The sequence below is a fragment of the Clinocottus analis genome, unplaced genomic scaffold (assembly GCF_023055335.1).
Source record: "Clinocottus analis isolate CAN_PGR_092001 unplaced genomic scaffold, fCliAna1.0.p SCAF_12, whole genome shotgun sequence".
NCBI classification, from domain to species: domain Eukaryota; kingdom Metazoa; phylum Chordata; class Actinopteri; order Perciformes; family Cottidae; genus Clinocottus; species Clinocottus analis.
Window position 1 is genome coordinate 19,126,764 of NW_027175843.1, and position 14,601 is coordinate 19,141,364.

Below are 14,601 nucleotides of genomic sequence, written 5' to 3' on the forward strand. Positions count from 1 at the left end.
GCACACGTAAAGCGATGCAGGACACATGGAGATCCATGCATCCTCTTTTGTCACATCTGTGTCTGTATGCAGCTGCTCTGCTGGTTGAAATGTGAGAGCGAGGCTTCATATTAACTCACACACACTGAAAAGTGTTTGACTTTTATACTTTTTCTTTCTGCAGGCATCAATTAGACATTTAGATAATTGACGTGCAGATTTCTCGATGCTCATTTTAGTTACACAAAGACGTAGGGTGAAAAACAAAATAAACGACAATGAAACAAAGAAGAGAAACTAAGGAGGGATCTATCCTCTATTCATTTCTAAGAAGTGTTTCACTTGCTTTACGTTGAAGAAAATCTGCATGAACGTCAAGTTTAACAGAGAAACGATGCAACGAGCACACGCTGAGATGTTCCTCATTGGTTTGACCACGCACCTTGCAGGTTGTGCAAGGTGCGCAGTGTTGTTGCAGGATTGTCGTTGTGACTGCGTTGTGTATTGTCTCTCCTGGACTCAGATCACGTTTTACGAGGACAGGAACTTCCAGGGCCGCTCCCACGAGTGCGACACCGACTGCCCGGACATGCACCCCCACTTCAGCCGCTGCAACTCCATCAAGGTGGAGAGCGGCTGCTGGGTGCTGTACGAGAAGCCCAACTACACCGGCTACCAGTACGTCCTGACCAGGGGGGAGTACCCGGACTACCAGCGCTGGATGGGCTACAACGACACCATCCGCTCCTGCCGCACTTTCTCCTATGTGAGTGGACGTTTGTGTTTTCTGTGAAGTGACCTGCGAGGCGACGGCCGAGGGAATCAGTGCTCTGCTGGGAGAGCTCTCCAGTTATAAGATGTGTTTTATCAGGACACGCACAGGAACATGTTGTGCCTGAGAAGCAACTTGTTTTGTGTTGTTTGTCTGTTTTATGTGGTTGTTTTGTGCATGAGGCAAAGACGAGTAAGTATGTGTAGTTTCAACACAATCATATTTTGTCCTTCGACCAAACATAAACTTCCACGAGATAATATCATGGTTCTTACGCTCATGGAAAACCTGGAAAAGCCATCACATTTTTAAATGGCTATTTCCAGGCCTGGAAAAGTCCTATTTATGTGTTCATGACGTTCATTCACGCTGAGTTTGAAGTAATTAAAATGCTTTTAAAAGAAAGAGGCTCAAAATATCAGCAGCATACATACAGACATCTATATGAATGTTTATTCTTTTAATCAAACTATTGTCTCTCATTCATTTGAGTCATTTAAGGTTTACTGTATGCTTTGAATCCTCATTGTTAGTTTAAATACTACATTTTATCACTTTTTACACATTTCACTACATGTTTTGTCATGGAAAATTGGTTTAAATCCGTTGCTCAGAATGTGTATGAACCCTGTACTGAATGAGATGGAATTGACTGCCGATAAGCGATTTGTCTCCATTTCATTTGCAGAATGAAACAATATAATTTTAGAAAAATAATTGTGGGAAGAATCGGACTCATGTCTTGTTGTGCAAGTCCCAAAATCCAATGTGAAATGTTAATCTGAGGCCTATGTTAATCTGAAGACCGGTCCTCAGTGGATCATCCCTTTGCACTAACGCGCCCCCCCCCCCCCCTCTTGTCCCTGCAGACCAGCGAGGGCCCGTACCGCATGCGCATCTACGAGCGCCCCAACTTCCAGGGCCAGATGATGGAGTTCAGCGAGGACTGCGAGTCGGTGCAGGATCACTTCCGCAGCCGCGACGTCTACTCCTGCAACGTCCTGGAGGGCTACTGGACCCTGTACGAGCACCCCAGCTACCGCGGCCGCCAGTACTTCATGCGGCCCGGAGAGTACCGCAAGTTCAGCGACTGGGGGGCCACCTGCGCCACCACCGGGTCCTTCCGCAGGGTCACCGAGTTTTAATCGGGCGTCTCGCTCGGTGCTCTTGATTTCATTCACTTTTTCAACTCCACCCTGGAGAAAACACATTTCTTCAGGGTGGAGTTAATGAAAACGTGGAGTGGGGATGGTTCGGCTGTGATAAAGAGGTTGACCCCGCGTGTTCATGGGAAATTATTATTAAATCATTGAATCTACTGAATCTATTTTTCTCTGTGCTTGTGAGTAAATGTTTTGGTTTCGGCTGATTTTACGAACGAACAAGAACGTTTCCACACACTCATGGTGTGTGTGTGTGTGTGTGTGTGTGTGTGTGTGTGTGTGACCCAGACATTAATACAAGCCCCACATGAACACACATTTAAAATAACCGTCCACATTTTTTAGCGGGAAAACAAGCATTTCCAACTTTTTGGGGGGAGTTTTCTCCGAATCCGATGCGACGGGGACGTCGTATGTGTACAGATTGTAAAACCTCCGATGCAAATTTGTGACTTGTGACTTTATAAAAAAGACTTCATTGAATTGAACCGATACCCAAAAGTCTACTTTTAAGCATTATATTCCATATATCGTGTCGTCATCGGGCCTGAAAACGTCAGGTCTGTGCGTCCCTACATTAGAATCTCTGAATTTTGTTTACATTTTTCGATTGTATAACTTCTTTTTAATAGTACGGACCCTGTCGCTGGCGACAGAAAGTAACATGCAAAACTAATTTCACCGTAAATATGTGAATATTTGTGCACTGCAGTAATGGTAAAAAAACACAAACAAACGGCGCTGAGCTTGTCTGTGAAGAGCAGAGATGGAGAAGAGTTTGAGAGGATGTAAAACAGGTTAAACTTCATTCCTGTAACCTCAAAACGTTTTTCTCAGGTTCATTTTCAGTTGATTAGAAGCTAAATATGAAAATTCAAATGTGTTTCTTTACTCTTTTAGATTTTACTCACAGTTTTAAGCCTTTATAACATATAACAATGACTAATAATTGCCAGATTTTGAAAGTTACATTTCTCCTGAAAAAAAAGAGCAGAATCATTTTGACGGTAAACGAGCTCAGCGTCGACCGTTCCAGCATCCGCGGCTCGTGCTGGAAGCCGCACAGTGTCCGTTAACCCCGACAGAGGACTCGACAGGAGGGCAGGGAAGACCCCTGAAGGGTCTCTGCTGACACCATGCAGGCCCCCTTTTGAATAACAACACACACACAGCAGCATCACAGGGCAACACATATAACGATGGGCTCTACCTTTTGATGGGCAAAGAAACACAACAACAACAACAACAACAACACACACAGGAAGCAGTTCGCCCACCAGCAGCCGCCATCATGGGAAAGGTTTGTGTTTCTTTTACAAATGTCCGACAAGTGCCTCCCCCTTCTCCGCCGGGCGAATAAGCTGAAAGTGATGTTCCCTCCGCTCCGCCAGATCATCTTCTACGAGGACAGGAAGTTCGGGGGTCAGCACTACGAGTGCATGAGCGACTGCGCTGACCTGCGCGCCGTGTTCGAGCGCTGCCGCTCCATCCGGGTGGAGAGCGGCATGTTCGTGATCTACGAGCGGCCCGGCTTCACCGGGACCCAGTACTTCATGAGGAGGGGGGAGTACTCCGACTACATGGGCACGGCCGGCATGAGCCACTGCGTCAGGTCCTGCCGCATGATCCCCGCGGTGAGGCCTTCTGTTGGGAAGACTCGTCATACGGCCACAAAGAGTCAGAAATGGTCCAGATTTATATCAAGGACTCTTTGCTCTTGAGCGAGGACGGCTTATTACACTTTTTGCACATTTCTAACCCCCCCAAAAAACTCCTAATCGCATCTATAACTTCAGTTTGCATGTTGGTTTATTCCAATTTGAATTCTCAAATGAGTAGATTTTGCTTAAAAGAAGAAGTTTGACATTCAGAAATACGCTCATCAGACGTATATATATTCCTCTCGTGTCTGCGTGGTAAATGTGAAGCGAGCAGCCGCTTAGCTCGGCCTAGCTTAGCATAAAGACTGGAAAACGGTGGGGAAACCGCTAGCCAGGCTCTGTCCAAAGGTAAACCCATCAGTTATCAGTAATTAACATATTGATACAACATCTTATTGAGCGTTTTACGAGGTGTCGTGTGTCTGACCTTTTTCAATCCTCGGGCATCAGTTGTCGTGTTACCTTTGGACAGAGCCAGGATAGCTTTTGTGCTAAGCTAACTAGCTGCTTACCGTATATAACCGTCTTCTCATCTGACTCAGACAAAGGCAAATATGTCTACTTCCAAAAATGTCAAACTCGTATACTTCTATACTTTTAAAAAACAACTCTAAAGACTATTTGCTTTGACGTTTGAAGGTCCCGTGTGTAATGTTGGAACACTTCCTGCCCTTCCTGTAGCACAGCGGCGGCTACAAGCTGAGGCTGTACGAGCACTTCGACATGGACGGCGAGATGATGGAGCTGACCGACAACTGCCCCAACCTCATGGACCGCTTCCGCGCGTCCAACTTCAACTCCTGCGACGTGATGGACGGCCACTGGCTCGTGTACGAGCAGGCCAACTACAGGGGGCGCCACTACTACCTGAGGCCCGGCCAGTACAGGAGCTTCAGCGAGTGGAGCGGCAGCAACTCCAGGATCGGCTCCGTCAGGCGGCTCGCGGATCTCTAAAAAAAAAAAGGCGGCAGAACGGTTCTCGCCAAGTGTCTCCTCTTTGCCTTGTCCCACATGTTGAATAAAATGGCGTCAGTGCTCACCGGTTTTCAGTTTTGTTCTTGCTCTCTGCGCTCGGCGGCCATGTTTTCTCACGAGAGCGTGACGGGGTCGCGGCCGGACGTCCCGACTCTCATCAGAGGCCTGAATAAAATCCTGCAAGCGCTGTTACTTTTAACACGGAGAGTCGAGTGTCATCTGTCGTGGAAGCTTGTAGGGGGGGGGGGGGGGGGACTGAGTAATTGTTGTATAAAACTGTAAATCATAGCTTGTTTTATAAAAAAAAGAAAGCCCCAAAACTGCTGTATTTGGAAAACGTCACGCAAAGGTGCACAAAATGAGCCCCGATGCAAGTCTTGGAGTCCTCGTCTGAATGTTCTCTGTACTAAACCCTCTGTAACTTTGTTCTGCTTCACTTTATCAAAGTCAACCTTTGCAGAAAGAATTCACATATTGAATGTTCACATGTTGTGTTATGGTTTGGGTTAAAGTTGGACTTTACAGCTGCATCATTTCAAACAAATAATTATGCTGAAAGAGTTTTCTTTCTCGGCACACATGAAACCTTTTAATTTTGCTGTTTGTCATCTTCATTTCCTCTTAACCAGTAACACATAGACTGATATTTACACATCTGAACAACATTTTACATGTATAGCCTTTTAATATAACCAAAAGTATTCAAATAGCTCCAGTGTTTGCAGAGATAACCCCTTTTTAGTTTGGGGATGCAAATTTCGTGGAAAGGGCCTAAAAAATCGGGTGTTTTCTATTAATTAAAAAAAGCAGTGTGTAGTTTACTGTGGACGTCCACCAGAGGGCAGTGTTACAGAGTTTAAATCTATAATGAGACAAGATCAAACTAGCACGCTGTTGACACAAGAGACAAGTTAGCTAATGAAGCTAATGTAAGAAGTACACTTTGTGATAGCATCATCTTCAAACACATCTTACAAATGAATTATTAATAGTATGTTTGCTGTTAAAGACTTTATCAACAACATAGAGAGGAGATTTGAATATTATTGTAATCTGAGAAAATTATATTCTTACTCTTAAGAGAACAAAGTGGTGTAGTCTGACATCAACACTGTGAGGTAAATCTAAACTTTGGAAATAGTTCGGGTAATAAAGTTGATGAATGTCTTTGCTTGCAGCGCAAGAGGTGAAAGGAAATGAAGGAAATGAACCTCCATCAATCCGTCAAGAACTCCAGCGCTGCCAGAAATCATCCAACCATGAGCAGCTTTAATGAAAGCATAAAGAAAATAAAAGAGCATCTAACTTCACGGGTGGCACAAAAGCAATTCAACCACATTCAGTCACGACAAAGGAAACAAAAAATCCAACCCAGATCAACCTGTAAGCACCTGTCAGCGCTCACCTGAGCAAACACGACTCCTAAACGTCTCATCGGGGTGACACTGCGGCACAAACGCCAAAGATTCCTGGCTATTACAATATGAATGGCACCTGCAGAGTCTGCATTTCGCTCGCACTATATATGTGACAGGTGGGAGTCTTCAGAGCGCTGGATGGAGCACACAGGGGGGCACATACATGGCGGGTCAACAGGACTACATGGGGAAGGTAAACAGCTCCCAGGAGGGCAGCGGAGGGGACCACAGAGCACTGGTTATGTTGCTGTGGGACGGGAAATGCTTTTATTGTGAAGGAAAACAAAGGCCACCGGGGCTTTTCTTTTGAACTCTTGAGCTTTACTGCTTTGTTGTGTTTTATTATGAAGAGTAAAAAGTGGGTGTGTGTACCCAGAAGCGTTGTCAACTACTCACAGAAAAAAAAAGTAAATTCCTTTACTTTCCACGTCTAGATTATCTTCTACGAGGACAAGAACTTCTCCGGGCATTTCATTGAGTGCAGCAACGACTCTGCGGACCTGACGTGTCTCCTCAAACGCTGCAACTCCATCCGGGTGGAGAGCGGCTGCTTCATGATCTACGAGAAGGCCAACTACACTGGGAACCAGTACTGCCTGAGGAGAGGGGAGTACTCCCACTACCACCAGTGGATGGCTGCCAACGACTCTGTCTGCTCCTGTCGCCTCATCCAAGTGGTGAGCTCCTGTTTCTGGGAACTGACCACCAGGGGGCGACTCCTCTGGTTGTATAGAAGTCTATGCTTCATGTGTTAAAGCTGCATTCTCTCTCCTGACCACCAGGGGGCGACTCCTCTGGTTGTATAGAAGTCTATGCTTCATGTGTTAAAGCTGCATTCTCTCTCCTGACCACCAGGGGGCGACTCCTCTGGTTGTATAGAAGTCTATGCTTTATGTGTTAAAGCTGCATTCTCTCTCCTGACCACCAGGGGGCGACTCCTCTGGTTGTATAGAAGTCTATGCTTCATGTTTTAAAGCTGCATTCTCTCTCCTGACCACCAGGGGGCGACTCCTTTGGTTGTATAGAAGTCTATGCTTCATGTGTTAAAGCTGCATTCTCTCAACTAGCCACCAGGTGGAGACTCCTCTGGTTGTATAGAAGTCTATGAACACAATTCATAGTTGTTCACCTGTGTCAGTCTGGACCAAAATGGCGGATCAAAAGCTCTTATGCTCAAATCTGGGTTGATCTATTGGATTATTCATGAGACTTCTCATTGTATCGTGCAAAGACAACATCCGATAATTATTGCTACTGCGTGTTAAGGTCTTTATGTATATTCTTATATTCTTATTGTATGTCAACGCTCCAGCTACATTGTAAATAGCACAACGTTTATTGTTTCTGTTTCTAACAATTCCTCTCTCTCTCTCATTTAAAACCAGATGCCCGGGTCGTTCAACATGCGCCTGTACCAGCGGCTGGAGTTCGGGGGTCAGATGATGGACCTGGCGGACGACTGTCCCAGCGTCATGGACCGCTTCCACGTGAACGACATCTTCTCGTGCAACGTGACCGACGGCAACTGGCTCTTCTACGAGCACAGGGACTACCGGGGCCCGATGTACCTGATCAGGCCCGGAGACTACAAGAGGTTCAGCGAGTGGGGCGGGCGGAGCGCCAGGGTCGGCTCCATCAGGCGCATCCTGGACTATTGATCTGTTTTGGGAGGATCAGATAACCCACAAGACTCTAGAAATGTAGACAGTAAAAAAAAAAACACTGCACGTGACGCTCAGTTTGACTGTTTCTTTGGTAGTATTTTACTCGGATTCAGACATAAAACCCTGAAAAGCTTTTGAAATATGAATCAGAATGAGAATCGGTGGATTCCCCCCCCCCCCGATGTTGGGGATGGACTCACCACACATCAAGAGCACGAACAGCAACAACACAATGTTTCTCTGGACCTGTAATCACCACCGTAATAAAGCAATTGCAAAATGGAGTCTTCATAGTCCATTCAGTTATATATATATAAAAAAACACATAAATCCTTCAAGTTCAGTAGCATTTATTCTACCTCAGATATTGTGTTACAGCGCATGTCCGTTCCAGATTAGAGAAAGAAAATACTTTGTTGATGGATTGTTCAGATTATCATGTGTCGGCTCCATTAAATATCAATTCAATCTTGCTGATGCCGTGCAGTCCATCAGTCCATTGTACAGTGGCTTTTTCTGGGGTGGGTGTGGGGGGAAATTGTGATGAACATGGAGGAAAGAACAATAAGTCATCACACACCAAGAGTCATCTATACATAAACAGATTTTTCCCTATCGACCCCCTCACCCGCCCTGATCCATCATCACTGTGAAGGGACATATTTGAATGACAATACTTTGTGCTGCGCAATCATACAGCCGCCCTTTCTTTCTTTCTTTTTTTTTTTTTTTTTTATAAAGCACGGTGGCTTGGCTCACGGACAGCACTGACCGCGAATGCAGTCCGACGCCGACATAACCATGGGAAAGGTAGAGAAGATGACTTTCCGACACGCACCTGTATTTTTCACTCGATAATTCTGTTGGAGTTTTCCCGTGCCTCCGCTCGACGAGACGTCCACGGCTATGTGCTGAATCTCATAAGTGTGTATCTTTTTGCAGATCATATTTTACGAGGACAGAAACTTCCAGGGGCGCTCTCATGAGTGCAGCAGCGACAGCGCCGACCTCCACTCCTACTTCAACAGATGCAACTCCATCCGGGTGGAGAGCGGCTGCTTCATGATCTACGAGAGGCCCAACTACATGGGCAACCAGTACTACCTGAGGAGGGGCGAGTACTCCGACAACCAGCGCATGATTGGCATGAACGACTGCGTCAGGTCCTGCCGTATGATCCCCCAGGTAGGCCAGAGAGCCTTCGCTTTGAGAGTTTTCTTCAAAGATGTGCCGAACAACCACCGGCAGATCGATTTTATGTCCGTTCTTTTGCGGTTGAATGCTGGGTTTTCAGTCCGTGGTGAAGTATCTCGACTAGTGAGGCACTTGAAAGCTCCTAAAACATACCGGTGAGACGTGCGATTGTGAGGTTGACCTCTTCTGTTCTCCAGCACCGAGGATCCTACCGGATGAGGCTGTACGAGCGCTCCGACATGTCCGGCCAGATGCACGAGGTGGTGGACGACTGCCCGAACGTCCAGGACCGCCTCAGCATGTCCGACTTCAACTCCTGCAACGTGATGGACGGCCACTGGCTGATGTACGAGCAGCCCAACTACAAGGGCAAGGCGTACTACCTGAGGCCTGGAGAGTACCGGAGGTACAGCGACTGGGGCGCCGTCAGCCCGAGGGTCGGCTCCCTGAGAAGGATCTCCGACCTGAACTGAAGTCCGGCTTGGTTTCAAAGCATCTTTCCCAAACCCCCGAGTTTAACTGTCTGTTTGCACAATAAACCGCTTCATTAAACATTCACGCTTTATTTCTTCTTCCGTATCTGCAAAGTTCTCAACGGTGGTTTTCGTTGCCTCGCAACTGACGTTTTAATCCATCATTTGGACAAAGCTTTATTAGCATTTAGCTGTAGAGACAAACTACTACTGTGTAGCTCATCCATGTATCCACCAGAGCTCCTAGTTGTCGTTTAATCTCCTCTATGCTTCGGCTAAAATACCAAACAATGCCCTCTCCCGCTCTGTGCCCCCACGGTGGGATTAGCTGGTCTCTACACTTGCAGCTTTGATCCATATGATTGGTGTTACACACAAAAACAGCATAAAAAAAGAGCAGCAGCACACAGTGAGAGTGAGGCAGGAAACCAACATGAACATGTGAGCTGGATGTCACAAACGCAACGAGATAAATAGTAAAAGATCAGGTTGGATAAGCAGGAAACAGGCAAAAAAATGTCCCCTTATGGGATTAATAAAGTATCTATCTATCTATCTATCTATCTATCTATCTATCTATCTATCTATCTATCTATCTATCTATCTATCTATCTATCACAAAATAGTATAAGCGCATATTTGAGAATGCACAGCATGAAAACAATAAAAAAGAAAATACTCAGATAGTTTTAACAAATCCAAAAATAGAAATGATGGAAGTCAAATGACAACATGTAATTACAGATACACATTATGAGAATGATACAGATTCACTTTACGGTTGACTCAATGTTAAGAAATAGACTGAAATAATTAGTTTTAAAGCTAAAAATTGTTTCGCAGAAAAACATTAATTCCCACAAAATGTCATTTCTGCACACCAGAGATTAATGTTGCTTGTGTTTTGCTTGAAGTATCTGTCACTTTTTACAACTAGAATAATATTAAACATTGATATTAAATATAAGCAACAAACTTGAAAACAATCAAACATACATTTTAAGATGTTCTTGCTACATTACAGGTGCATGTCTCTGCAGTTATAAAGGTAATTAAATGATTATTATCCTTTTTACAAGGATAATCCTTAAATCCTAAATGGTAATCTCTATAAATATATTCAGTGTAATTCTGTATACCACCAAATATTTACCATGATCTTTCATGATAGATGTCAAGAAATAATTACACATAGTTAAACTACAAATAAACAACTTATGGACAACACAAATGTCGTAAAAACAAAACACAAAGTCATTTAATCGCTGTATCTGGAATCAAAAATAATTTGTACAGTGTGATATTATATTATAATATTAAAAGAGAGGAGGGGGGGGGGGTCAAGGGCACCTGTGATGCATGAAGGGAATTGTAGTCCATCAAGTCAAACCTGTCAGACAACAGAAGAAACACGCTGTGTTACACCTGGATCGGGTGTAAGAGTGGCATTAGTACACGAGGTAAGATAAGTTTATAGCACATTATAACGATGGGAATCGTACGTCCAGGGACAGCAGCGTGGCGTACACCTACTTATTTGCATACGGCGGGCTTGCTCAGGGAGAGAGAAAAGCTTCCTGCTCTGTTATGCAACATATTTAATGCGAAAGGGCTGTTCCATATTGTTCTGCAGCCATTGTCCACTGGACGTGTGGATACCATACTAGTCTTTTCCTCTGTCCGTGCTACGTCAAAAACACCAAAACCCGTTAATTATTTACCCTTTTTTCTTTCTTTCTTTCTTTTTTTTCCTTCTTTTTTCCCCCAAAAACACAAATCCATATTTCTGGCCCGATGTTGCGCTCCAACAAAAAAAGGTAAACATGTGCCAGTGGCCTTCAATTATGACTCCGGGAGAATTTGAATAACAATACTTTGTTTGTCAAGAGGTAGTATAAAAAGCCCTGAAAACATGGGGAATCTCTCCAACGGAGACCATGGGCAAGGTACGTACTGATTTTTCCCCCCTCTCTGCTCACAGTGTACGTTAGCTATTTCAATTCGCTCTATGTTTACACTCGCTGTGTTTAACATTGGGCCGAATTCTTTCCGTCGTTCCCGCTGCAGCTCGCGCCGCTCAAAATACCCCCCTTTTTTTTTTTGTTATCTTCCCTCAAGCTTATCTTTTACGAGGACAAGAACTTCCTGGGTCGGAGCTATGAGTGCAGCAACGACTGCACGGACCTTCACTCGTACTTCAGCCGCTGCAACTCCATCAAGGTGGAGAGCGGCTGCTTCATGATCTACGAGCGGCCCAACTTCATGGGCCACCAGTACTTCATGAGGAGGGGCGAGTACCCCGACTACCAGAGGTGGATGGGCTTCAGCAGCTGTATCCGCTCGTGCAGGATGATACCGCTGGTGAGAACACAGTAAAGAAATTTGAAAAAATTGCCCGCCAAAATATGCAGCATTGCATTTTTTGTGCTTTAACACCTGAAAGAGTTCTCGGCGCGTATCGAGAGCTTGATTAGTCGTCTTTTTTTAGACTTTTCCTTTGGTCCCGCAGTACCGAGGCTCCTACAGATTGCGCATCTACGAGAAGCCCGACTTCAGCGGCCACATGATGGAGTTCATGGACGACTGTCCCTGCGTGTCCGACCGTTTCCATCACCGCCACGTCTACTCCAGTAATGTTATGAACGGCTTCTGGATCTTCTATGAGTACCCCAACTACCGCGGCAGACAGTACTTCCTGAGACCGGGCGAGTACAGGAGGTACCGCGACTGGTGCGCCACCTGCGCCATCGTCGGCTCCTTCAAGAGGGTCACCGAATTTTAGCCATTGAGCAAAAAACCTTGCTTGTAAATATCAAACACTTTGTTAATTAAAGATGTTGAATTTTTAATCTCCCCTCGTGAATGTGTTTTCATTGATTTGTCGCAGTGTGGTTGTCAGAGTAAGTAGGCTTTTCCCTTAAGAAGGCGATTTTAACTGTGTAGTTTGCAGATGTTGTACTTACTTTGTGATTACTGTGAACAAGAGGACACTCTTTCCTTTTTTTAACTGTGTTTACTCCTCAGCTATGACAAGAGGAGTGAACTGTCATAACTGTACTGCAGACGGTTCGAAAGGTTAATAAACTACACGTCAAAGTGGACAACACTTGGTAAATCTTTTCTTCTGGGACATTTAAAAAAAACTCACTTATGTTCACTCTGTAGAATATTCATTATAAATCATATCATAATAGTACATGCTATTCTATTTCTCACATAATTAGCACACATTGAAATGCCCCATACTTTATTGGTAATCTTTATAAATAAATAAAATTCATGAATAACATTAAATTCCTCAAAATTACAATATTTGTATTATTTACTTTATTCCTTGTATCTTAATTGTCTTTTTTTGTGGTAAATATACCAAATCAAGCGAAACCAGACTATGAAGTCATTATGTGCTCTTTATACATGTTTTTAAATTGTAGTAATAGTTATTTACTATAGTTCAACTCATAACTCTCTCTCTTTGTGTGTTAGGGAGGGAGACAAACAGAGTAAAAGGGAAAGAGTTTATAGTTGTAGTAATCTGTGTGAGTATTTTTAGGAACAGTTACAACATTAAAGAAGGCCTGTCCTTCAAACAAAAGACAGGATTGTTAATCCAGAGATTTGCTGCAGGAATGAGTCCTAAAACTCAGGAAGAAAAAAACAAACTGCGAAGATTATCTCGTAGAATACACGTTTGTTTGCAGCAAGAGCTTATTTTCTTGCAATAATCCAAAATCCAATGGAAACATCCCATTCCTTTTTTGGTGAAGAGAACCAGTCCAATGCAAACTTCCAGGGTTGCCTAAAGATAAACAGCATCCATATTTTCTGTCTTGCAGAAAATGTTGTTGCCACCCACTTCTTTACAGCTGCTGGTTTATGGTTTTTCTCCTCCTGATCCCAACCTCCCGACTAAAGATGTTGCTGCATGACACGTCACTGGCTTCACACTCACAAAACCTTGTTGGAATGAGTTCACAGGGGCTTACAGTTAAAGTTCGGGCCTGTACCCCCGATCGTTCCATACTTGCATTTGAGTGTTTTATCAGTGAGGCTAACATACACGAGCTCATTTGGTTGGAGAGTTGCATGTCCACTGAACGGCTAAATCTCGCTTTTAAGTGTCCAAAAGACCAAATTGTTGGAGAAGTTTCTATCACAATTTGCTGCAATTTTGAAATTTCCAGAAAATTGACAAAAACTTATTATAAATGGAAATTATTATCCATTTGTGTTATAATAATGTTTGTATTGAAATAAATGGTTGGTGGTGCTAATTCTCCCGGCAGTCGTCTCATTAAACACAGAAGAAGAGAGTGCGACAAGATTAATCAGTTACAAGAGCGGCAATGACATCCCAAACGAAAGAAATCAATATGGAAAACATTATGAAATTGTGGAGATATGTGTGTTTCATGTATCCATGTGAGGAAGGTCATAGTCTCCTCACACATATCGGTGTTTCAGTTCATGTCATCATTTCGTGTGCCTCCATTTTGCTTTTACTGATACACCAACATTTTCACCTCAGCCAAACAGTGAAAACATTTTGCAGTATTTCAAACTTTAAAAAATATATACATTTCATGCATTTCCACTTCGTTTTTTTAATGCAAAAATTGAAAAATGTGCATGAAATACAATATTCGCTACATTCATATACATTTAAGGTATTCACAGAAATGCATTGTCTTGCATTAAAAAATTGTAAGAATAATTATCTCAAACTATATATATATATATATATATATATATATATATATATATATATATATATATATATATATATATATATATGTGATGATGTATACTGTGATGAGTTTGCGTTAAGGTGATGTGTTTTGTGTTTTCATAAAAATGTTTTTGCATCAGTTTAGATAAGTGCATACTACAATATGAGCGATTTGATTGCAGCGTCTTGTTTAGTTATGGGCTTCCAAAATAGCAGTTTCGCTCATCTCATATTGTTAAATTGCCTTTGAAGACTTTGTGCAAAAATACAATGTCAGTATATTAAATTTGGTTCGTCACAGATGTGGCCCGGTGTCCATTCTTTCCATCAGTGGTGATCTGACCATATGTGGAGAACCTTCTGACCTAGAATGAAACACACACACAAAGCTCATGCTTATAATGGACAATGGAGATAACGGCTGCCAGAAATGTATGGATGGAGATCTATTGTGACACATTTATAGACCCCGTTCAGCAAAAGTCATACTGCTAGTTCATCAGCTTTGGACATTTGAATAACAACACATGCACGTCCCTGGGGTTTTGTATAAAAAGTCCCTGCAGTCATGGA

At 43.4% G+C, this 14,601-nt stretch overlaps 4 protein-coding genes across 5 annotated transcripts; all 4 read left to right on the top strand.

Moving 5' to 3' along the window:
* Window positions 1–616: 616 nt before the first annotated feature.
* LOC137783263 (gamma-crystallin S-1-like) lies at window positions 617–4,529 on the top strand. Its single transcript, XM_068573065.1, has 5 exons — window positions 617–745; window positions 1,621–1,889; window positions 2,951–2,981; window positions 3,276–3,548; window positions 4,257–4,529. The coding sequence occupies exons 1-5, from the start codon at window positions 701–703 to the stop codon at window positions 4,527–4,529; spliced, it is 891 nt and encodes a 296-aa protein (XP_068429166.1). The 5' UTR covers window positions 617–700.
* Window positions 4,530–6,152: 1,623 nt separating this feature from the next.
* On the top strand, window positions 6,153–7,626 carry LOC137782725 (gamma-crystallin M2-like). Its single transcript, XM_068572296.1, has 3 exons — window positions 6,153–6,161; window positions 6,403–6,645; window positions 7,354–7,626. The coding sequence occupies exons 1-3, from the start codon at window positions 6,153–6,155 to the stop codon at window positions 7,624–7,626; spliced, it is 525 nt and encodes a 174-aa protein (XP_068428397.1).
* Window positions 7,627–8,430: 804 nt separating this feature from the next.
* Window positions 8,431–9,299, top strand: LOC137782726 (gamma-crystallin M2-like). The gene is made up of 3 exons (XM_068572297.1): window positions 8,431–8,442; window positions 8,575–8,817; window positions 9,024–9,299. The coding sequence occupies exons 1-3, from the start codon at window positions 8,434–8,436 to the stop codon at window positions 9,297–9,299; spliced, it is 528 nt and encodes a 175-aa protein (XP_068428398.1). The 5' UTR covers window positions 8,431–8,433.
* A 1,937-nt stretch (window positions 9,300–11,236) lies between these two features.
* LOC137782683 (gamma-crystallin M2-like) lies at window positions 11,237–12,081 on the top strand. Of its 2 annotated transcripts, none has more exons than XM_068572209.1 (3): window positions 11,237–11,245; window positions 11,418–11,660; window positions 11,788–12,081. In XM_068572209.1, exons 1-3 carry the CDS (start codon window positions 11,237–11,239, stop codon window positions 12,079–12,081), a joined length of 546 nt encoding a protein of 181 aa, XP_068428310.1. The 2 variants fall into 2 exon arrangements, with proteins under 2 accessions (XP_068428310.1, XP_068428311.1); XM_068572210.1 differs by having other exon boundaries at window positions 11,809–12,081.
* The last annotated feature ends 2,520 nt before the right edge of the window (window positions 12,082–14,601 follow it).

Excerpts from the sequence above, each read along its gene's own strand:
- LOC137783263 (XM_068573065.1), top strand. The coding sequence starts at position 701 with ATGGGCTACAACGACACCATCCGCTCCTGCCGCACTTTCTCCTAT. Across the intron at positions 1,890-2,950 it reads TCCTTCCGCAGGGTCACCGA|CATCCGCGGCTCGTGCTGGA; the intron begins GTTTTAATCGGG and ends CGACCGTTCCAG. Across the intron at positions 2,982-3,275 it reads CGTGCTGGAAGCCGCACAGT|CTGAAAGTGATGTTCCCTCC; the intron begins GTCCGTTAACCC and ends CGGGCGAATAAG.
- LOC137782725 (XM_068572296.1), top strand. Across the intron at positions 6,646-7,353 it reads CCTGTCGCCTCATCCAAGTG|ATGCCCGGGTCGTTCAACAT; the intron begins GTGAGCTCCTGT and ends ATTTAAAACCAG.
- LOC137782726 (XM_068572297.1), top strand. Across the intron at positions 8,818-9,023 it reads CCTGCCGTATGATCCCCCAG|CACCGAGGATCCTACCGGAT; the intron begins GTAGGCCAGAGA and ends TCTGTTCTCCAG.
- LOC137782683 (XM_068572209.1), top strand. Across the intron at positions 11,661-11,787 it reads CGTGCAGGATGATACCGCTG|ACTTTTCCTTTGGTCCCGCA; the intron begins GTGAGAACACAG and ends GTCTTTTTTTAG.